Source organism: Anolis sagrei, chromosome 7, assembly GCF_037176765.1.
Source record: "Anolis sagrei isolate rAnoSag1 chromosome 7, rAnoSag1.mat, whole genome shotgun sequence".
Lineage (NCBI taxonomy): Eukaryota > Metazoa > Chordata > Lepidosauria > Squamata > Dactyloidae > Anolis > Anolis sagrei.
This window is the reverse complement of record NC_090027.1, coordinates 5,787,968-5,810,428: the sequence shown is the minus strand read 5'-3', so window position 1 is coordinate 5,810,428 and position 22,461 is coordinate 5,787,968. Positions and strand designations below refer to the sequence as shown.

General features: G+C 47.5%; 1 protein-coding gene across 1 annotated transcript; it reads right to left on the bottom strand.

The window, feature by feature from the left end:
- Positions 1-424: 424 nt before the first annotated feature.
- On the bottom strand, positions 425-22,216 carry NEFM (neurofilament medium chain). The gene is made up of 3 exons (XM_060787152.2): positions 21,055-22,216; positions 11,184-11,308; positions 425-2,860 (listed from the first exon to the last, which is right to left on the bottom strand). Exons 1-3 carry the CDS (start codon positions 22,162-22,164, stop codon positions 1,015-1,017), a joined length of 3,081 nt encoding a protein of 1,026 aa, XP_060643135.2. The 5' UTR covers positions 22,165-22,216; the 3' UTR covers positions 425-1,014.
- Positions 22,217-22,461: the final 245 nt, after the last annotated feature.

The window sequence follows — 22,461 nt, the reverse complement described above, 5'->3', positions numbered from 1 at the left end:
GAAGGAAAGAAGTAGAGAAAGATGGAAAGAGAGAAGGAAAGAAGAAAAGAGAAGGAAGGAAGGAAGGAAGGAAGGAAGGAAGGAAGGAAGGAAGGAAGGAAGGAAGTGGAGTGGCGGGAGGGAGGGAGGGAGGGAGGGAGGATGGGAGGAGCGAAGGAAGGAAGGAAGGAGTGAAAGAGGTAGAGAAGGAAGAAAGGAGAGAAAGTGAAAGAAAAGAAAAAGAGAGAAGGAAGGAAAGAGGTAGAGAAGGAAGGAAGGAGAGAAGGAAAGAAGAAAAGAGAAAGAAGGAAAGAGGGAGCAAAGGAAGGAGGGAAAGAAGGAGAGAAAGAAGGAAGGAAGGTTGGCCACAGCAAAGTCTGGCGGGTACAGCTAGTAACTGATAAAACCTCAGAGTCAGGAGAGAGAAACTCAAACGGAAAGCAGGCACGTTTCCAATATGACCTTTATTGAGCATGAACAGCTGTGACTGCTTTACATCAAACAACAAAACGTTGCGTACTGTGCATGTCAAGGTAGGTTCTCCCATGGACAGACATCCATCTTTAATTGCACCAGTGAGGTAAACATAATTATTAAATAGCTTAAGGCTGGGAGAGTTTGAGGGGTATTATTATCATTGTCATTCATCCTTTTGTTATGGTTGGTTTGTATTTGGCTCAGTTGACTCTTTGCATAATACATCTCAAGATGTTCCTCAGAAGTGTCCCGTCAGCAGATTAGGAAATTCGGCAAGTTCCTCTGTAAGAATAACAGCTCATGCATTTTTTTTTTTAATTTTGGGAATTCCCCAAGTTCTGCAGAGGGAGCACGTCGGACTTGCATGCATTCCTCTCCCGATCCCTGGGTAGTGCACAAAAAGAAACGAAAAAAAGAAAGTCAAGTGTTTCTGGAGACGCCACGAGAGAACCCGTTCTGTTGAGAAGCCGTCACTTACATGCATTTTGCAGCTGTCATATGGCTTAACCTTTTGCACGGACCTAAGCTCTTTAGAGGGGAAAGGGGGAAAAGGTTATCTTAATTGCTATCCTTCACTTCTTTCATAACGGCATGGGAAGACGTGACCTTCTCTACCTTCTTGGTGGACACCAATTTCTCGGCAACGTTCTCCTCATGCTCTTCCGTCTTCTGCGTGACCGTCACAGACTTCGTAATAAATGTCGTGGTCCCGTCACCCTCTTCGCTCGTGATTTTCTCTACTTTTTTGGTTACGACGACTTTCTCCTCGCTCTTCCCTTTCTTCTCCTCAACGGGGCTCACATCCAGGCCATTGGTGAACACCCCTTTGTCTTCCTCCTCAACTTGCTTGGCCTCCTCTCCTTTATCTTCCACCTCCCCATTCACGGCAATGTCTTCTTTGGTTGATTCCTTGGAGGCTTTCTCGCTCGTTTCTTTCTTTTCCCCCTTGGATTCTTTCTCTACACTAACTTTTTCTACCTTGGTGACTGAGATAATCTCTTCTTTCACTGGGGTCCCTGCCTTTTCTGGAGAAGCCGCTTTCTCCGGAGTCCCTGCCTTCACCGGAGAAGCTGCTTTCTCTGCAGTTGCTTTCACCGGAGAAGCCGCTTTCTCTGGAGTCCCTGCCTTTTCTGGAGAAGCCGCTTTCTCTGGAGTCCCTGCCTTTTCTGGAGAAGCTGCTTTCTCTGGAGTCCCTGCCTTGACTGGAGTCCCTGCCTTTACTGGAGAAGATGCCTTCTCTGGAGTCCCTGCTTTCACCGGAGAAGATGCCTTCTCTGGAGTCCCTGCCTTTTCTGGAGTCCCTGCTTTTACTGGAGTCCCTGCCTTTTCTGGAGTCCCTGCTTTTACTGGAGAAGCTGCTTTCTCTGGAGTCCCTGCCTTCACTGGGGAAGCTGCTTTCTCTGGAGTCCCTGCTTTCACTGGAGAAGATGCTTTCTCTGGAGTCCCTGCCTTCTCTGGAGTCCCTCCTTTTTCTGGAGAAGCCGCCTTCTCTGGGGTTCCTGCTTTTTCGGGCGTCCCTGCCTTCTCTGGAGTCCCTGCCTTCTCTGGAGACCCTTTCTCTGGAGTTCCTGGCTTTTCAGGAGATCCCTTTTCTGGTGTTCCAGCCTTCTTTGGAGAATCTGCCTTTTCTGGAGTCCCAGCTTTGTCTGGAGTACTCCCCTTTTCTGGTGTCCCTGCTTTCTCTGGAGAGCCTTCCTTTGCTGGTGAGCCTTCTTTCTCCTCTTCCTCTGCTTCCTCTCCTTTCTGATCACCACTTTTACTCTCCTTATCATCTCCCACTGGAGACTTGGGTGGAGATGCTTTGGCCTTTTCTACTTTTGTGGCTGCGATGGTTTCCTCGACCTCTTCTTCCCCTTCTTCGGTAGCCTCCTCTCCTTCCTTGCCCTCCGCTTCCTCTCCCTCGCCTTCTTCCTCAACAGCCTCCTCCTCTTCCTCACCTTCCTCCTTTTCACTCTTTTCTTCTTCTTTTTCAGAGCCACCTTCTTCTGCCTCATCGGATTTTGCATCTCCTTCTGCTTCCTCCTCCTCCTCCTCCTCTTCCTCTCCTCCTTCTTCCTCAGCTTCTGGGGCTGCTGCTTCAACCTCAGCCTTTTCCTCTGCGACTATTTCCTCTTCCACCGCTTCTCCTCCCTCTTCCTCTTCCTCGGGCATAGTTCCACTCGCCAGCTCTTCGGCCATGGCTGCCAGGGCCTCATCCAGTTCAGACTTCTCATCCTCAACTTTGGTTTCTTCAATGATTTCTTCTACAAATTTATGTTGTACCTTGAGCTTTGGCGGTTCAGCTTTGGATTTCTGGATTTTGCTACTTGATATTGTGACGGAAGGTTGCCTATGTGTGAATGTTGGCCCAGTAATGCTGCCGGAGAAGGCACTGAATCTTGTCTCTTCACCTTCAAGAAGTTTCCTAGTGAAATAAGGAGAAAATTAAGATATATCTCTAAGGGACAAGCAGAATTCTAAAACAGCCAGTGGTCATAGAGAACCAGAAGTAAATAAAGATAAGGCTTCCCTTCCACACACACAAATAAAATGTGGAAGCTAATGGATCCAATGGGTGTGTTAGGGTAAGTCCAATGACTTGAATTGTCAGGGCTTGCAATGGGTTTACTCAGGCTCATATTAATATATTTAATAATAATAATAATAATGAAACATAATTTCACAAACAGTAGAATTTTCATTTTGCATGGGGAAAATGGTAAGGTAATGAAAACTGCGACCCTACATCCCCTTATCAAGGAAAACTAATATTACAATATAATTGTGTGTGTGTATGTATATATTGTTGTTGTTGCTATCCATTCGTTCAGTCATTTCCAATTCTTTGTGACCTCATGGACCAGCCCATGCCAGAGCTCCCTGTCGGCCGTCACCACCTCCAGCTCCTTCTAGGTCAATCCAGTCCCTTCAAGGATGCCATCCATCCACCTTGCCCTTAGTCGGCCCCTCTTCCTTTTTTCTTCCATTTCCCCCAGCACGATTGTCTTCTCTAAGCTTTCCTGTCTTCTCATGATGTGGCCAAATATATATATAATACTGATATTGTAAAATGCTAATAATATAATATAGTGTGTGTGTGTGTGTGTGTGTGTGTGTGTGTGTGTGTATATATATATATATATATATATATATATATATATATATCTTGTAAGCCACTCTGAGTCCCCTTTGGTGTGAGAAGGGCGGCATATAAATGTCGTAAATAAATAAATAAAACCGGATTGTGGCGCAGCTGCATTAAAATCACTACTGACTAGGTCGGAGTAGGCTCCTGACCACTTGTCTAGCTTGCTGTCAAACTTTACAGCCCAAAAGACAGTTGCATCTGTCAAGTAGGAAATTTAGGTACTGCTTATGCAGGGAGGCTAATTTACGATGCCATAAAACTCTCCAGCAGCGTGCAAAAGAATCAGAAAGTACTCCGTCAGTGTCTCAAGTGGACGGTGAAGCAACAGCTCCCCTGGTGGTCGGAATTCAAAGCATACCTTCCTGAAGCTGGAAAGTTAAATAGCCTCTGTGTTCTGTCTATATATGTGTGTCTAATTTAACTAATTTATGATGCCTTAAAACTCCCCAGCAGTGTGCAAAAGAATGAGAAAGTACTCTATCGGTGTCACAAGTTGACGGTGAAGCAACAGCTCCCCTAGTGGTCGGAATTCAAAGCATACTTTCATGAAGCTGGAAAGTTAAATAGCCTCTGTGTTCTGTCTATATATGTGTGTCTATGGCATTGAATGTTTGCTATTTATATGTGCATTGTGATCCGTCCTGAATCCCCTGCGGGGTGGGAAGGGTAGAATATAAATACTGTAAATAAATAAATAAACTCAACTGGGCTTTTTCTCAATAGACATCTAGAGAAGTGTTTTATCAATGGGATTGATGAGGTTGCAACCCTTTCACTGAGAGAGAAGGTTCTCTTCCCTCTTGGAAGTATTGATGGTTTTGTCACACCTTCAGCAAGTCTTTTCAAACCGATTTGCAACCAAATGTCATGTTCAATAGATGTGGGAGAAAGGGCTTGAGAATGAATATGGTCTACAACACACATAGGCAAACTTGGGCCCTCTCTCCAGGTGCTTTGGACTTCAACTCCTACAATTCCTAACAGTCAGTAGGCTGTTAGGAACTGTGGAAGTCCAAAACACCTGGAGAGAGGGCCCAAGTTTGCCCATGTCTGGACAATGATTTGCTTCATTGAAAAAGATCTTGGAGTCCTCGTGGACAACAAGTTAAACATGAGCCAGGAATGTGATGTGGTGGCAAAAAAAGCCAATGGGATTTTGGCCTGCATCAATAGGAGCCTAGTGTCTAAATCTAGGAAAGTCATGCTCCCCATGCTCTATTCCGCCTTGGTTAGACCACACCTGGAATATTGTGTCCAATTCTGGGCACCACAATTCAAGAGAGACATTGACAAGCTGGAATGTGTCCAGAGGAGGGCGATTAAAATGATCAAGGGTCTGGAGAACAAGCCCTATGAGGAGCGGCTTAAGGAGCTGAGCATGTTTAGCCTGAAGAAGAGAAGGATGAGAGGAGATATGATAGCCATGTATAAATATGTGAGAGAAAGCCACAGGGAGCAGGGAGCAAGCTTGTTTTCTGCTTCCCTGGAGACTAGGACGCAATGAAACAATGGCTTCAAACTACAAGAGAGGAGATTCCATCTGAACACGAGGAAGAACTTCCTGACTGTGAGAGCCGTTCAGCAGTGGAACTCTCTGCCCCGGAGTGTGGTGGAGGCTCCTTCTTTGGAAGCTTTTAAGCAGAGGCTGGATGGCCATCTGTCAGGGGTGATTTGAATGCAATATTCCTGCTTCTTGGCAGAACTGAGTTGGACTGGATGGCCCAGGAGGTCTCTTCCAACCCTTTGATTCTATGATTCTATGATTTTAATTATCACCATTCATTGGGCTTTTTTTTTTTTTTGAGCAGGCAGATTTTCAGGACTGGGATTGTTGAGAATGGCTATAACATTATAATGTTTACATTTTTTAAAAACTGGATGACTTTACAAAGGCGTTACATGCATGGGGTGTATTGCCTTTTAATTAAATTCCAGGGAAAGATTCAAGGAAAATCTTACAATGTACAACCCATTGATTTCAGCAAATTTGGGAGACGAAAGTCATATTGTTTTCTTTTTGCCGTATGCTAAGGCAACTCAAATAGATATTGCCTGATGGGTGGTCTTCTAAACAATTTATGTTGAAAAATGTGCCACATATTGTAGATCAGTCACCAGAGGCTGATGGTATAAGTGATTATTTAGAAATTGTGAGTTTTCCTGTGGACAATTCAGAGAGGATTGTGAGCTTTCCTGTAGCATGAAGTGATGGGCCCTCAAGTCTGGGAAATGATGGCTTTCTCCATAAGAAAACCACCTTGGAAAGTGCAGGGCTTCAAGGGCATTCAGGGGAGTCAGAAGTAGCAACAGCAGATAAGGAGTTGAGTGAAGAGCTGAGTGATAAGGAGGGTTCCCATGGGAACCCACCTGCAGGTATATTTACAAATCAGAGCCGAAAAAAGATTGCATAATTCTGAAAGATTATGTGGGGAAGTTGTGAAAGAAATTCATGGGAAACAGAATGCTTTCATGGGCGTCTAACTGTCTATTAAGCAACAAGTTGCCTACCTGAAGGTCAGTTCAGGCAACACTGTGTTAGAGTGAGAAGCTAAGCCTGAGCTCTTTTGTTCCTGGTTCCAGTCAAGCTTTGATTTTGGATTTAACATATCCTGGAAGTTGTCTATGTTTCTGTTCATGTACTCCTGTTCAAGTCTTACTAGTTGTGCTGATTGTGGACTTATGCTGTATCTGTGATTCTTGGCTGTTCCTGGACTTTGTCACCTTTGGAACTTTTTGAGATATTTTAATTATTGTTTGGTTCTCATCTTTTGCTAAACCTTTTTGGATTATATATCTTTCTTTTTTATTCCTGATTTTACATGCGATATATATATATATATAAACCGTTTGTTTATATTCATGGACTCTTGTGTGGTTTAGTGGCCGTAGGTGTTTCCAGGCCTGGAGGTCAACACTACCAAGCAGGGTTGGACAGGTTCATTTGGAAGAACCTAAAAGTCGTAAAAAACTTCTGACTTTTGCCTTCCGAAGCGGTTTTGAACCATGCAAGAAAGGTGGGAGGGGCAAATCTGAAATTGGACCACTTGCCTTTTTTTCTGGAAATATTCCATAATGTTCGGATTTCTCCCAAGATTATTTTATTCCTTCCTTCTCTGGTTTTGCTCTCCTTCTTGTCTCTCTCACTTGGCTTGAGCCTTGCGAGGGAGAAGAAGGGGTGGGGACCGGAGAAGGAAGGAATTCACTCCTCCGGTTCCCCCACCTCTTCTTCTCCCTTGTGAGTGAGAGGGACAAGAAGAAGGGCAAAACCAGAGAAGGAAGAAAAAAACTCCTCCAGTTATCCCCTTCTTCTTTTCCCTAGTGAGTGAGAAGGACAAGAAAAAGGGCAAAACCGGAGAAGGAAGGAATTAACTCCTCTAGTTTTGCCCTTCTTCTTGTCCTTCTCGCTCTCAACGGAGAAGAAGAGGGGGGGGGGAACTAGAGGTCAAGACTAGAGGTAAAAACATACTAGAGGTAAAAACATAGGAAAAAAGCAAGCTAGGAGACTGCAGCAGGTTGCTTTTGCCTGAACTTAATGGGAAAGGAAGCGAACAAGCAAATATATTTGTACTTTGAACTCGGTTTGCACCAACTCTAATGAGAAGAGTACAAAAGTTGGAGGAGGAGAGAGCAACTGGGACATTTTAAAAGCAGAGACATCTCCAGCTCATCCCTTGTTTGGGTATCAGCCAGCACGTCAACGGCTTAAATCAAGAAATAGTTTTCTAAGATCTACAGAGACACTCGCTGGAACACCTCAGCAAGGGAGAGTCCAAAAGTGGCAGGCTCAAACCCAGAACCTCAATCAATGGCTGATACCAAATGAGAGACTCCCCCCTCGGCACACAGAAGACTGGGCGACTTGGAAGGCATTGAACAGACTGCGCTCTGGCACCACGAGATGCAGAGCCAACCTCAAGAAATGGGGCCACAAAGTGGAATCCTCGACATACGAGTGTGGAGAAGAGCAAACCACTGACCACCTGTTGCAATGCACCCTGAGCCCTGCCACATGCACAAGGGAGGACCTCCTTGCGGCAACACCAGAAGCATTCCAAGGGGCCAGATACTGGTCAAAGGACATTTAATCAACTACCAAGTTTGCAAACTTTGTTTGTTTGTTTTGTTCTGTTAGAAATGTAATACAATGGTCTGGTTGCCCCTGACACGATAAATAAATAAATTTTAAAAGCAGCTGAAAAAAAATGGAGGACATTCTCATTTAAATTGTCCCTGTGAAACTGTGACACTTGGTATACCTTTTTGGTTAAAACAAACACATAAAACTGCAGTTTAGGGAAAACCAAAACTAGAATGACTGGAATCCTGCTTCTTTTATTGCTTTTGGAGCTTTTGGAGCTCTGGCCTGCCCAAAATCCCCAAATTGTGGTTGCCAGGTGTGGCAAAAACCTAAACATGTCATGGTTTTATTTTTTGGCACAAGGGCATCAGGAGCTTCTGATGGCACCAAAAAGTCCTGCATAGTAAGTGTTCCCTGATGTTGTGCTTTGCTTCTGCCTGTACTAACTAGCCTGTACTAACTAGCTCACATTGTTGAAACCATACATGGGAATATTTATAATAATAATAATAATAATAATAATAATAATAATAATGTGCCAACTGCGACCGTACCTCGAGAAGGCGGATCTGGCCAAAGTGGTCCATGCCTTAGTCACCTCTAGACTGGATTACTGCAATGCACTCTACGTGGGGCTGCCCTTGAAAAAGGCCTGGAAATTTCAGATGATCCAACGGGCGGCAGCCAGGTTGTTAACTGGGGCTCCTTACAGAGAGAGGTCATCCCTCCTGTTCAGGAAGCTCCACTGGCTGCCATTCATCTACTGGACCCAATTCAAGGTGCAGGTTCTTACCTACAAAGCCCTGAACGGTTTGGGACCCGCCTACCTGCGTGATCGCACCTCTGTATACGAACCCACACGATCCCTTCGATCATCCAGGGAGGCCCTGCTCTCGATCAGACCAGCATCGCAGGTGCGATTGGTGGGGATGAGAGAGAGGGCCTTTTCGGTGGTGGCCCCTCGACTCTGGAACTCACTCCCTAAAGACATCAGACAGGCTCCAACTTTGGCAGTCTTCAAGAGGAACTTGAAGACGTGGCTGTTCCAGTGTGCCTTCCTGGAATAATGATCCCATTGGACTTTGTCCTCCAAAGCACTTTCTTTCATTATTTTCAATTTTAACCTAACATTTGGCCTTCCCACTGTTTTTAATTATGTGTTGTCTTATTGTTAACATTGTTTCTTGTTGTCTATGTATTTTAATTGCTTGTATTGTTGTTATTATTGCTTGAATTGCTGTGTTTGGGCTCGGCCTCATGTGAGCCGCACCGAGTTCCTTGGGGAGATAGTAGCGGGGTACAAATAAAGTGTTATTATTATTATTATTATTTCCGGTATTTCTACCCCGTTCCTTCTCAAGCTTCAAAGGGGGACTCAGGACGGAACGGGGTAGAAATACTGGAAATAATATATATATATGATATATGCATCTCCCTCTACGTCCCTCCTCGGAGTTTAAGATCTTCTGGGGAGGCCCTGCTCTCGGCCTGACCTCTATCACAGACTGGCGGGGACGAGGAGCAGGGCCTTGGTGGTGGCCCCTCACCTGTGGAATTCACTCCCCGGGGAAATTAGATCATCGACATCCCTCCTTTCCTTTAGAAGGAAATTAAAAACATGGATTTGGGACCAGGCGTTTGGGTAATCTGGCAGATAAATAAAGAACAACGACGACTGATAGGAATGGGCAAGGTGGAATGAATTTATGGACTCTGAGCTGGCGAACGTTGAGCATGAGATTGAATTTATTGATTGTGAGTTATAATTGATTGTTTTTAACTGTTATGCTGGGGAAAGTGGAAGGCAAAAGGAAGAGGGGCCGACCAAGGGCAAGATGGATGGATGGCATCCTTGAAGTGACTGGACTGACCTTGAAGGAGCTGGGGGTGGTGATGGCTGACAGGGAGCTCTGGCGTGGGCTGGTCCATGAGGTCACGAAGAGTCAGAGGCGACTGAACGAATGAACAACAACAATGATATATGAGTCTGAAATTTTGCTTTCTTAGTCTTTAAGGCTAAGGTTGTCGTGGACAACAAGTTAAACATGAGCCAGGAATGTGATGTGGCGGCAAAAAAAGCCAATGGGATTTTGGCCTGCATCAATAGGAGCATAGTGTCTAGATCTAAGGAAGTAATATTGTGTCCAATTCTGGGCACCACAATTCAAGAGAGATATTGACAAGCTGGAATGTGTCCAGAGGAGGGCGACTCAAATGATCAAGGGTCTGGAGAACAAGCCCTATGAGGAGCGGCTTAGGGAACTGGGCATGTTTAGCCTGAAGAAGAGAAGGCTGAGAGGAGATATGATAGCCATGTATAAATATGTGAGAGGAAGCCACAGGGAGGAGGAGGGAGCAAGCTTGTTTTCTGCTTCCTTGGAGACTAGGACGCGGAACAATGGCTTCAAACTACAAGAGAGGAGATTCCATCTGAACATGAGGAAGAACTTCCTGACTGTGAGAGCCGTTCAGCAGTGGAACTCTCTGCCCCAGAGTGTGGTGGAGGCTCCTTCTTTGGAAGCTTTTAAGCAGAGGCTGGATGGCCATCTGTCAGGGGTGATTTGAATGCAATATTCCTGCTTCTTGGCAGGGGGTTGGACTGGATGGCCCATGAGGTCTCTTCCAACTCTTTGATTCTATGATTCTATGATTCTATTCATGGGAGGCGGAAGTATCAACAGTAGATAAGGAATCGAGTGAAGCTGAGTGATAAGGAGGGTTCTCATCAGAACCCACCTGCAGCTACGGAGATCAGCAAAGGTCTTCATTTACAAATCTGAGCCAAAAATAGATTGTGTTGTTCAGAGAGATTACCTGGGAATAGTTGTGAAGAAAATTAACAGGAAAAAGAATGATTTCATGGGTGTTGTATAACAAAGTTTGTCAGGGGTGATTTGAATGCAATATTCCTGCTTCTTGGCAGAATGGGGTTGGACTGGATGGCCCATGAGGTCTCTTCCAACTCTTTGATTCTATGATTCTAAGGCTCGGTTCGAACTTTAAAGTTAGTGCTTCTTAAAGACTGCATGGCTCGTTGGGTGCATTTTTGCACAAACTTTTCATACACGAAAGAATAACATAGCATTCCAATTTCCAAACAATAGTGTGGCTTTCTTATTTCCCATATCAATAAGACTCACTCCTTGGTAAGTGTGTGTGTGTTGAGGCTTTCAAATTGCTTAGAGAAGTGCAACTTCAAGGAAGGGGCTCAAAAATAACGTAAAGCTGAAAAGGTAACACAATTATAGCTGTAGCCAGCTGTGCCATTTCTGACAACTGAATACAGAAATTCTGTATGCGTCAAATCCTGCAGAAGCATGCAGAGATGTTCAGCACGCTACTCTTTGCAATAAGAAGCTAGAGGATTCTCTTTCAAAAAAAAAAATCAAGAGAAATCATGCAGAGCTCTAAAGATAGCTTGTTTTTGTTTTGGGAGCTGAAGGGAAGTTGCTGCTGCCGGAACCAAAGGCATCTGCATTGCAATTCCGACATCCACCACACTGGCCCTGTATCTCCCTTTACCTGTATGCGGCAATTTCAATGTCGAGAGCCATCTTGACATTGAGGAGGTCCTGGTACTCCCTCAAGTGGCGAGCCATCTCCCATTTGGTTCCTCTCAGTTCGTTTTCTAGTTGCTGGATCGTGTCCTGCAAATGAGACACAGATGGTCCATTAGTCAAAAGAAAGAAGCAAGGGGTACAGCCTTCAATGAGTAATATCGACTGGAGGGAGACTGGACAAATCGCAAAAAATGACAAAATCAGGACCTGCTAACACCTCCCAACAAAGGATTTCCTCAGTCAGGAAGCAACCAGGCTTTGAAGCTGCAAGGCCATTCAATGCTAATCAAGCTGGCCAATGGCAACATTCACACTTGCCTCCAACAGACAAGAGTTCTTTCTCCCACCTTGGACATTATTCCACAGATATATAAATCCCACTTGCTTAATTTCCAACAGACTTCCCAACTGCTGAGGATGCCTGCCATAGATGTGGGTGAAAGGTCAGGAGAAAATGCTTCTGGAACATGGCAATACAGCCCAGAAAACTCACAGCAACCCAGTGATTCTGGCCATAAAAGCCTTCAACAACACATTGAACAAATAATGCTTTAGATGTCTGTTTAGCAATGAACAGGGTTTGGGAAACAAACAAGATGAACTTGAAGTCCTAGTGTAGGAAAATAACTTTTTCTTTATTGACACTGTTTTGACTGATATGGCTCAGTGCTATGGAGTCATGGGAGTTGGAGTTTGGTGAAGGTCCAACACTCTTTGGTGGAGAAGGTCAAACACTTTATAGAACTACAGCTCCCACGGATCCACACCCTTGTGTCAAAGCTGTTGAAGTGAAGTCCAATCTGCATTCATTTTACAGCCCACTCCCAGTTAGATACCACCCTAATTGGACTCCATTGATTGCCGTAAGTCAGAAGTTGCACAATATGAGTTTGCATATGCAATTTTTTTTGTTAGTCTCCCGTTGCTTGAAGTTTTCTGGGAATGTAAAGAGTAATAGTGAGAGGAGTGTTGCCTCTGGAAAATACTGCAAATCTCTTGGAAAGACAAGTGGACAAATGTCAGCATGCTGGAAGAAGCAAAGACCACCAGCATTGAAGTGATGGTCCTCCGCCATCAACTCTGCTTGACCGGCCACGTTGTCTGGATGCCTGACCACCGTCTCCTAAAACAGTTGCTCTACTCTGAACCCAAAAATGGAAAATGGAATGTAGGTGAGCAGAAAAAGAGATTTAAAAATGGGCTCAAAGCCAACCTTAAAAACTCTGGCATAGACACTGAGAACTGGGAAGCCCTGGCCTGTGAGCACTCCAACTGGAAGTCAGCTGTGACCAGAAGTGCTGTAGAATTTGAAGAGGCACGAATGGAGGGCGAAAGAGAGAAGCGTGCCAAGGGGAAGGCGCATCAAGCCAACCCCAACTGAGACCACTTTCCACCTGGAAACCAATGCCCTCACTGAGGGAGAAGATGCAGATCTCCACAGTCACCTATGGATGCACCAGAACACTGACCTTGGAAGACCATCCTACTTGGACATTGAGGGATCACCTAAGTAAGTAAGTATGTATATGTGTATGTTCACAATTGCATTTGGTTCGTGCGCAGGATAGAGGTCTGCATTCAAAACACCTTTTTTTCTGTCTATGAGAAGTACTTTCCAATTAGGACCTATGCTCAGGGAATAAATCTCCGCACAAACAATACATATTCCTCTTTTTGATGCAAGACCTGCCATTCAATGGGCTGCTTCTGAGAAGTCATGTTGAATTAATTGGGCTTCATGTTTGCATGGCAGGACATCTTTGGCATAGGGTTGTTGTGGGTTTTTTCGGGCTGTATGGCCATGGTCTAGAGGCATTCTCTCCTGACGTTTCGCCTGCATCTATGGCAAGCATCCTCAGAGGTAGTGAGGTCTAGGTTCTTGTGGTTTTTTTCGGGCTATAGGGCCATGTTCTAGAGGCATTTCTCCTGACGTTTCACCTGCATCTATGGCAAGCATCCTCAGAGGTAGGATGCACCTCTGAGGATGCTCGCCATAGATACAGGCGAAACGTCAGGAGAAATGCCTCTAGAACATGGCCCTATAGCCTGAAAAAACCCACAAAAACCTGGTGATTCCAGCCATGAAAGCCTTCGACAATGTAGTGAGGTCTGTTGGAACTAGGAAAAAGGGTTTATATATCTGTGGAATGACCAGGGTGGGACAAAGAACTCTTGTCTGCTGGAGCTAGGTGTGAATGTTTCAACTGACCACCTTGATTAGCATACAATGGGCTGACTGTGCCTGGAGCAAACTTTTGTTGGGAGGTGATTAGATGTCCTTGTTTGTTTCCTCTCTGTTGTTGTGCTGTTGCAATTTTAGAGTTTTTTTTAATACTGATCCTCATCATCATTATTTATTAAATAACACCATTATTAATTATTATTTAATAATAATAATAATAATAATAATAATAATAATAATAATAGCTTTGGCACAGTTTTAACTTTGTGCAATCCATACTTTGTTTGAAATTCCAGAAGTTTTGCTCTGTACTTCCTTCCCAATAGGACTCTGCAGTGCGCAAGGTCCTGGTTAGCGGGAATCTCAGAAGAGTCGTGTCTGTATAATCTCCTGCCGTCAGCCAGTTCTGCATTGCAGAGCTCTGGAGCGCACTTGGCAGAATGACCTTTCTCCTGAGGTTGCAATTCTGCCTCAGCCGGCCTCATTGTTCCCCTTGCCAAAGGTAATTGGATGGAAAGGTGTGTCCCGTCCCCCAAGGTTGTGCCATCACTGCAGGTGAGATCCTTCAACTGTATTTATATATCTCCAATAGGAGAATACTTGAGAAGCTTTGCCTTTTGCATTCGGCAGCACTGTTTGGAGACCTGCTCAGCAGAAAACACCTTCTGCATTGCGGACATTCACAAAGGCACTGCTGCAAAATAGTGCATGTATTTTATAGCAATGGTAGCTATTTGTTGTCGGGGAAGAGAGCAATTACTGTCCAGCAAGCGGATGGACTTTCTCGACAGTGCAGAGTTACATATTGTGATGACTCATCCTGCAGAACTCCATCCCGACTCCCAGACTCCTCTCGCTGTAGCGGGGAAAAAACACCTCTTTATGAAATGACTTTGTAGTAATAATGATGATGATAAGGATCATGATAACAACAACAGATAGCAACTAATGCTCATGACTAATCACCATAAATAAGGCACTCCAGAAATATTAATGTTGTCTTGCAGAAACTGTGCATCATGCCAGGCTAAATAATGCAGCTAATAATGATTACAGCTTCCATTGGAAATGGCATATTTTGTTATGATTTGCCTTGAACATATTTAAGTTTGCAGAAAAGGCAATAATGTCGGTCCTCCATCTTGATGGAGTCTACATCCAGAGATTCCACCATCCATGCCTTCAATGTATGTATGTATGTATGTATATATAATATATATATTATATAAATATAAATAAATAATATATATTTTTCGGGCTATATGGCCATGTTCTAGAGGCATTTCTCCAGGAGAAATGCCTCAAGAACATGGCCATATAGCCCGAAAAAACCTACAACAACCCAGTGATTCTGGCCATGAAAGCCTTTGAGAATACAAATTATATATATATATATATATATATATATATAATCCATCCATCTATCTATATTACAAAGGCAATGTCCATATCAAAAGAGTCTACATCCAGAGATTCTACCATTCATGCCTTCAATGAATGTATAAAAATATTATATATATATCCATCCATCCATCCATCCATCCATCTATCTATCTATCTATCTATCTATCTATCTATCTATCTATCTATCTTACAAAGGCAATGCCAGTCCTCCATATCGACGGAGTCTACATCTAGAGATTCCACCATTCATGCCTTCAATGAATGTATAAATAATATATATAATTACAAAGGCAATAATGTTGGTCCTCCATATCGACAGAGTCTACATCCAGAGAATCTACCATTCATGCCTTCAATGAATGTATAAATTATTTATATATATATATATATATATTATATCAAAGGCAATAATGTTGGTCTTCCATATCTACGGAGTCTACATCCAGAGAATCTACCATTCATGTTTTGAATGAATGTATAAACAATATTTATCTAATATATAATATAATATAATATAAGAGTCTACATCCAGAGATTCCAACATTCATGCCTTGAATGAATGTATATTATATATATATTCAAAAGGCTATAATGTCGGTTCTCCGTATCGACAGTCTATATCCAGAGATTCTATCATTCATGCCTTGAATGAATGTATAATTATATATATTCAAAAGGCAATAATGTTAGTTCTCCATATCGACAGAGTCCACATCCAGAGATTCTATCATTTATGCCTTGAATGAATGTATAATTAATATAATATAATGTAATGTAATATATATTGCCAAAAGGCAATAATGTCGGTTCTCCATATCGACAGATTCTACATCCAGAAATTCCAACCTTTATGCTTTGAATGAATGTATAAACTATATATAATATAATATAACATAATATAAGTGAACCTCAGTTGTACCATTTTATAGGAGACATCAATTTACTGTGTTATTGTAAGCAATGGGACCTGAGTATCCATATATTTTGTTATCCAGAGTGATAGGTGGTTCTAGAACCAAGCCGCAGCAAACACTCAGGGTCAACTATATTCACAATGCCAGGAAAGAACAGCATTGCTGCAATCTGTTTTAGCGGTGGCTTCTTTTTTCCCCCTATCGTTCACTACTCCAGTGCCAATTCTGCAATGCATCCACCCTACCGCACTAGGAGAGCTGAGAAGTGACTCAGGACAACCGCAAAGAACTAGAACTTTCTGAAGCATACTTTTTGGCAGGTTGCCTTTTCACAGCTTGCTTTAATATCGCTGGCTCTTATGCCAATCGCTTGCAGGGAAAAGCCCTTCCGGGGGCTGCAAACCTTCCGTTGCAAGTCATGCTCCCTTTTCTTTGTGGAGAAGTGCCTAGAAATTGAAGGCTATGATTCACATGGAAAGAAGGCCCCAAAATTGCCTTTCTCTGCCTTCATGTCATTCAGTAGAGAAAGTGGTGCAATGGGATAAACCCTTGTGCTGGCAGGACCACTGACCGAAAGGTCGGTGGTTCTAATCCAGGGAGTGGGGTGAGCTTCCGTCTGTCAGCTCCAGCTCCAGCCCCACACAATCCTTACCTGGACCTGGTTTTTCATTCTACACAGATGTCTTTAGTGCTAAACAAAACCTTGCTGAAAGAAGTCCAAGCTGCCTTTCTTTTGATCCTTAATTCTTCCTGTGTTCATAGGCATCAAAGTTGCCGTTTGATAAGCCCAGACATGCTTTGTCATCCGAGGCATTTCCTCTCATTTTTGGAGAGGGGTGTGTGTGTGTGTATATGTGTGTGTGTTCTTTGCTGGCTAATTTCACACTGCCATTTTCGGAATAGCAAATGCTTCCGCCACCCACTCAGACACATGCAGCTTGCAAGTGAGAAACACGGGAAGCCTACTGCTACTGTCTCTGCCTTCCTTTCCTTGAGTGGAAACAGACTTCAGAAGGCAAAAGGAGTTGGACAGCAACCAAACTTAAAGACCCCACCCATTGCCCCCCTCCCCCCAACACCATCATCCTTCCCTTTCCTTTGGACTTGCAATCCAACACATTCTGGGCCTCCTCATCTCATTCTGGCAGGAGACCCAGCAAAATGAATGAATGCAGGCTGACCCTATTTGAACTGTCATGGCTCACAGCAATGGGATCCTGGGATCTGTAGCTTGGTGAGGCATCAACACTCTTTGGAAGTGCTGGGACTGACCTTGTGAAACTACAACCCTCAGGATCCCATTGCCTTGCGCCATTGGTTCATTCCACAATGGAGATGCTGGGGGATGCATATGAGAAGGACGTTCTCACTTTCACGTCCTGTTCCTGCCCTTCTTTCCTCTGCTTTGTGATGACCCCTTGGACCTGGATCCTTACCTTTGCCTGAAGACATCTTGTTGGGAAATCTGAACAGTTAGGATTCCACCATAAATATAGCAGAGTGGCATGCTGGGCCCATAATGCTCTGTTGAGGAATCTGAGCCCAACCATCCCTTCCCGGCGCCCAATGCTTTCCTCACACCAGTGTTTCTCAAGCTCTGCTCCTCCAGGTGTTTTGGACTTCAACTTCCACAATTCCCTAACAGCCTCAGGCTCTTTCCTTTCCCCCCTCAGCCACTCAAGCTGGGCCCCTAATCCTTTGTTGGGGAATCTGAGCCCAACCACCCCTTCCCGGCCCCCAATGCTTTCCTCTCGCCAGTGTTTCTCAAGCTCTGCTCCTCCAGGTGTTTTGGACTTCAACTCCCACCATTCCTAACAGCCTCAGGCCCTTCTCTTTCCCCCCTCATCCGCTTAAGTGGCTGAGGGGGGAAAAGAAGGGGCCTGAGGCTGTTAGGAATGGTGAGGGCTGAAGTCCTAAACACCTGGAGGGCCAAAGTTGGCCCAGGCCTGCTTTACAGTCTGCATAATCATCATAACAATCCAGGCTGGCTCTGGGTGCCCTGCCCCTTCCTCTGTGGCCCTGTCCCTGCCTCACCCTCATTTGGGGTGATTCCACCATATATATTGCAGAGTGGCACAGAGGAAGCATGCTGGGCCCATAACCCTTTGTTGAGGAATCTGAGCCCAACCTCCCCTTTCCCCAATGTTGACCTCATGCCAGTGTCTCTCAAGCTGTGCTCCTCCAGATGTCTTGGACTTCAACTCCCACCATTCCTAATAGCCCCAGGCCCTTTTAGGAATGGTGGGAGTTGAAGTCCAAAACACCTGGAGGAGCAGAGCTTGGGAAATACTTGTGTGAGGAAAGCATTGGGGGTGGGAAAAGGTTGGTTGGGCTCAGATTCCCCAACAGAGGGTTATGGGCCCAGCTTAAGCAGCTGAGGGGGAAAGGGAAAGGGTCTGAGGCAGTTACGAAAGGTGGGAGTCGAAGCCTAAAACACCTGGAGGAGCAGAGTTTGAGAAACACTGGTGTGAGGAAAGCACTGGGGGTGGGGAAAGGGTGGATGGGCTCAGATTCCCCAACAGAGGGTTATGGGCCCAGCTTAAGCAGCTGAGGGGGAAAGGGAAAGGGTCTGAGGCAGTTACGAAAGGTGGGAGTCGAAGCCTAAAACACCTGGAGGAGCAGAGTTTGAGAAACACTGGTGTGAGGAAAGCACTGGGGGTGGGGAAAGGGTGGATGGGCTCAAATTCCCCAACAGAGGGTTATGGGCCCAGCTTAAGCGGCTGAGGGGGAAGTGGAAAGGGTCTGAGGCTGTTACGAATGGTGGGAGTTGAAGTCCAAAACACCTGGAGGGCCCAAGTTTGCCCAGGCCTGATTTACAATCTGCATAAGTATAACAACCCAGGTCTGCTCCAGATGCCCCAGCCCTTTCCCTGTGGCCCTGCCATCCACATCACTTGATAAGACACTTTAGAGTCTGCAAAATCATCATAATATTAACAATCCAGGCCTGCTAATGATGCCCCACACTTGCTCCTGTGGCCCTGCCTCTGCCTCACCCTCATTTGGGATGATTCCACCATATATAGAGCAGAGTGGTGCAGCGGAAGAATGCTGGGCCCATAACCCTTTGTTGGGAAATCTGAGCCCATCCTCCCCTTTCCCCAATGCTGCCTTCATGCCAGTGTTTCTCAAGCTCTGCTCCTCCAGGTGTTCCGAAATCAGGAAGGGCCTGAGTTGAGGTCCAAAGCACCTGGAGGGCCAAAGTTGGCCCAGGACTGCTTTACAACCTGGATAATCACCATATTCTTAACAATCCAAGACTACTAAGGATGGCCCACCCCTTCCCCTGTGAACCTGATCCCACCTCAACCTCAGTTGGGATGATTCCACCATATATATAGCCAAGTGGAGCAGCAGAAACATGCTGGACCCATAACCCTTTGTAGGGAATCTGAGCCCAACCTCCCCTTTCCCCACTGCTGTCCTCATGCCAGTGGATGGCTAGGAGAATAATCATAACAATCCAAGACTGCTAAGGATGGCCCGCCCCTTCCCCTGTGGCCCCGCCCTCACCTCCCCCACAGTTGGGGTGATTCCACCATATACATAGCCAAGTGGCGCAGCAGAAGAATGCTGAACCCATAACCCTTCATGGGGAATCTGAACCCAACCTCCTCTTTCTCCAATGTAGTCCTCATGCCAGTGTTTCTCAAACTCTGCTCTTCCAGGTGTTTTGGACTCTGGAAGGGGCCTGAAGCTGTTAGGAATGGTTGGAGTTGAAGTCCAAAGCATTTCGAGGGCCAAAGTTGGTCCAGGCCTGCTTTACAGCCTGGATTATCATCAAAATCCTAACAACCCTGGCCTGCTAAGGATGGCCGGTCCCATATATATAGCCAAGTGGCGCAGCTGGAGCATGCTGGACCCATAACCCTTTGTTGGGCAATCTGAGCCCAACCTCCCCTTTCCCCACTGTTGTCCTTATGCCGGTGGATGGTTATGATAATAACCCTAACAACCCAAGACTGCTAAGGATGGCCTGCCCCTTCCCCTGTGCCCCAGCCCCCACCTCCCCCTCAGATGGGGTGATTCCATATATATAGCCAAGTGGCGCAGTGGAAGGATGCTGGACCCATAACCCTTTGTGGGAATCTGAGCCCAACTTCTCCTTTCCCCAGAAAGGGTAATGGGGCCAACATACCCCATTACAGGGGAAGCCCCCCTTCTGCTAGGTGCCCACCCCCTGCCTGACCTGATAGGTGCCCAGGTCTTGCCTGTGCCGCTCCTCAATGTTGCTAAGGATGGCCAACCCCTTCCCCTGTGCCCCTGCCTCCCCCTCAGATGGGGTGATTCCACCATATATATAGCAGAGTGGTGCAGTGGAAGCATGCTGGGTCCATAACTCTTTGTGGAGAATCTGAGCCCAACCCCCCTTTCCCCACAAAGGGTAATGGGCCCAGCATACCCTATAACAGGGGAAGCCCCCCTTCTGCTAGGTGTCCACCCCCCATCTGACCTGATAGGTGCCCAGGTTCTGCTCGTGCTGCTTCTCGATGTCCCCCGTGCCCCCCCCCCCCACAGTTGGGGTGATTCTACCATATATATAGCCAAGTGGTGCAGTGGAAGCGTGCCTTGCTGGGCCCATAACCCTTTGTGGGGAATCTGAGCCAAACCTCCCCTTTCCCCAATAATGCTAAGACCGCAGGCTTGCTAAGGCTGTCCCACCCCTTCCCCCGTGTGCTCAACCACCCCCGGCTGACCTGATAGGTGCCCAGGTCCTGCCCGTGGTGTATATATAGCCAAGTGGCGCAGTGGAAGATAGCCTTGCTGGGCCCATAACCCTTTGTGGGGAATCTGAGCTCAACCTCCTCTTTCCCCAATAATCCTAAGACCCCAGGCTTGCTATAAGGCTGTCCCGCCCCTTCCCCCTTGTGCCCGCCCCCCGGCTGACCTGATAGGTGCCCAGGTCCCGCCCGTGGCGCTCCTCGACATCGCTAAGGATGGCCAACCCCTTCCCCATAACCCTTTGTGGGGAATCTGAGCCCAACCTTCCCTTGCCCAATAATCCTAAGACCCCTGGCTTGCTAAGGCTGTCCCGCCCCTTCCGAGGTGTGCCCTCCCTCCCTCCCGCCCCCCGCCTGACCTGATAGGTGCCCAGGTCCTGCCCGTGGCGCTCTGTGCCCCCCCCCCCCATTTAGGGTGATTCCTCCATATCTATAGCCAAGTAGCACAGTGGAAGCATGCCTTGCTGAGCCCATAACCCTTTGTTGGAGGGGGGGGGGGAATCTGAGCTCAACCTCCCCTTTCCCCAATAATCCTAAGACCCCTGGCTTGCTAAGGCTGTCCCGCCCCTTCGAGGTGTGCCCTCCCTCCCTCCCTCCCGCCCCCCGCCTGACCTGATAGGTGCCCAGGTCCTGCCCGTGGCGCTCCTCGACGTCGCAGATCTGCCTCTCGAGGGACTCCTTGGTGCCGCGCACGGCTTCCAGCTCGACGCTCTTGGCTTGGAGCTGCCGTCGGTACTCGGCGATCTCGTCCTTGGCGGCGCGGAGGGCCTCCTTGTTCTGCTCGGCGGCCTGGGAGAGCTGGGCGTAGCGGCCGCGGAACCACTCCTCGGCCTGGGCCAGGTTGTGGCCGGAGTGGCCCTCGAGCTGGGCGCGGATCTCCTTGAGGGCGGCGGCCAGGTCGCTGCGGAGGAAGGCGTCGTGCCTCTCGGCGGCGGCCAGGCGGGAGGAGGCCTGGGCTTGGGCCAGCAGCTCGGCCACCTCCTCCTCGTGGCTCCCGCGGAGGAAGGCCACCTCGTCCTGCAGCGCCAGCGCCTTCTTGCCCAGCTCGGCCTGGGCGCGCGAGGACTCCTCCACGTCGTGGCGGAGCGCGCGGATGAGCGCCTCGGTGTCGTCGCGGAGCCGCGCCTCGTCCTCGAAGCGCTCCTTGAGGCGCTGCACGTCCTCCTCCAGGCGCTCGGCCTCCAGCGCCAGCGCCGCCTTCTGCCGGCCCGTGGACTCCAGCGCCGCCCGCAGCTCCCGCAGCTCCGCCTCGAAGGCCTCGCCCAGCTCGGAGCGCCCGGCCTGCCTCGCCCGCAGCGCCGCGATCTCCGCCTCCAGCGCCTGGTTCTGCTGCTCCAGCGAGTGCACCTTCTCGATGTAGCCGGCGAAGCGGTCGTTCAAGCCCTGCAGCTGCTCCTTCTCGTTGGAGCGCTTCCCGCCTTCGAGGGAGGACGAGACGCCGTTGAAGAGCGACGCCTGGCTCAGCTCGAGGCTCTCCGACGCCGAGCCGAACGAGCCCCGCATCATCAGCATCGCCGTCCCGCTTCCTCCTCCTCCGCCTCCTCCTCCGCTTCCCCCGCGCAGGCTGACCGAGGCGGCCGAGCTGGGCGCGCTGCGGGACCACGACTGGGAGCGGAAGCCGCTGCTCGACGGCGAGAGGCTGGCCCGCGTGAAGGTGGTGCGGCTCTCCGCCACCCGCCGGTAGGACGGCGCGCCCAAAGGCTCCAGCGCGTAGCTACTCATGGCCAAGCGAAGCCGGAGGAAAAGCCCGACGACGGAGGCTCCGGCCGCGAGGAGCGCCTCTTATACGCACGTGGCGGGGGGCGGGGCCCAGCGGGTGACGTCACGGCGGGGGGAGGGGACTCCCGCTTCTCCGCCCCCAAAGCCACGCCCCCTCTTTCCTCTTCCTCAGTTGCTTGCTTTCCCCAAACTGAGGTCCTGAAACGCTGCTGGAACGTGGCGACTCAAATGATCAAGGGGCTGGAGAACAAGCCCTAAGAGGAGCGGCTTAAAGAGCTAGTAACCTCCCCCCTTCCCAAA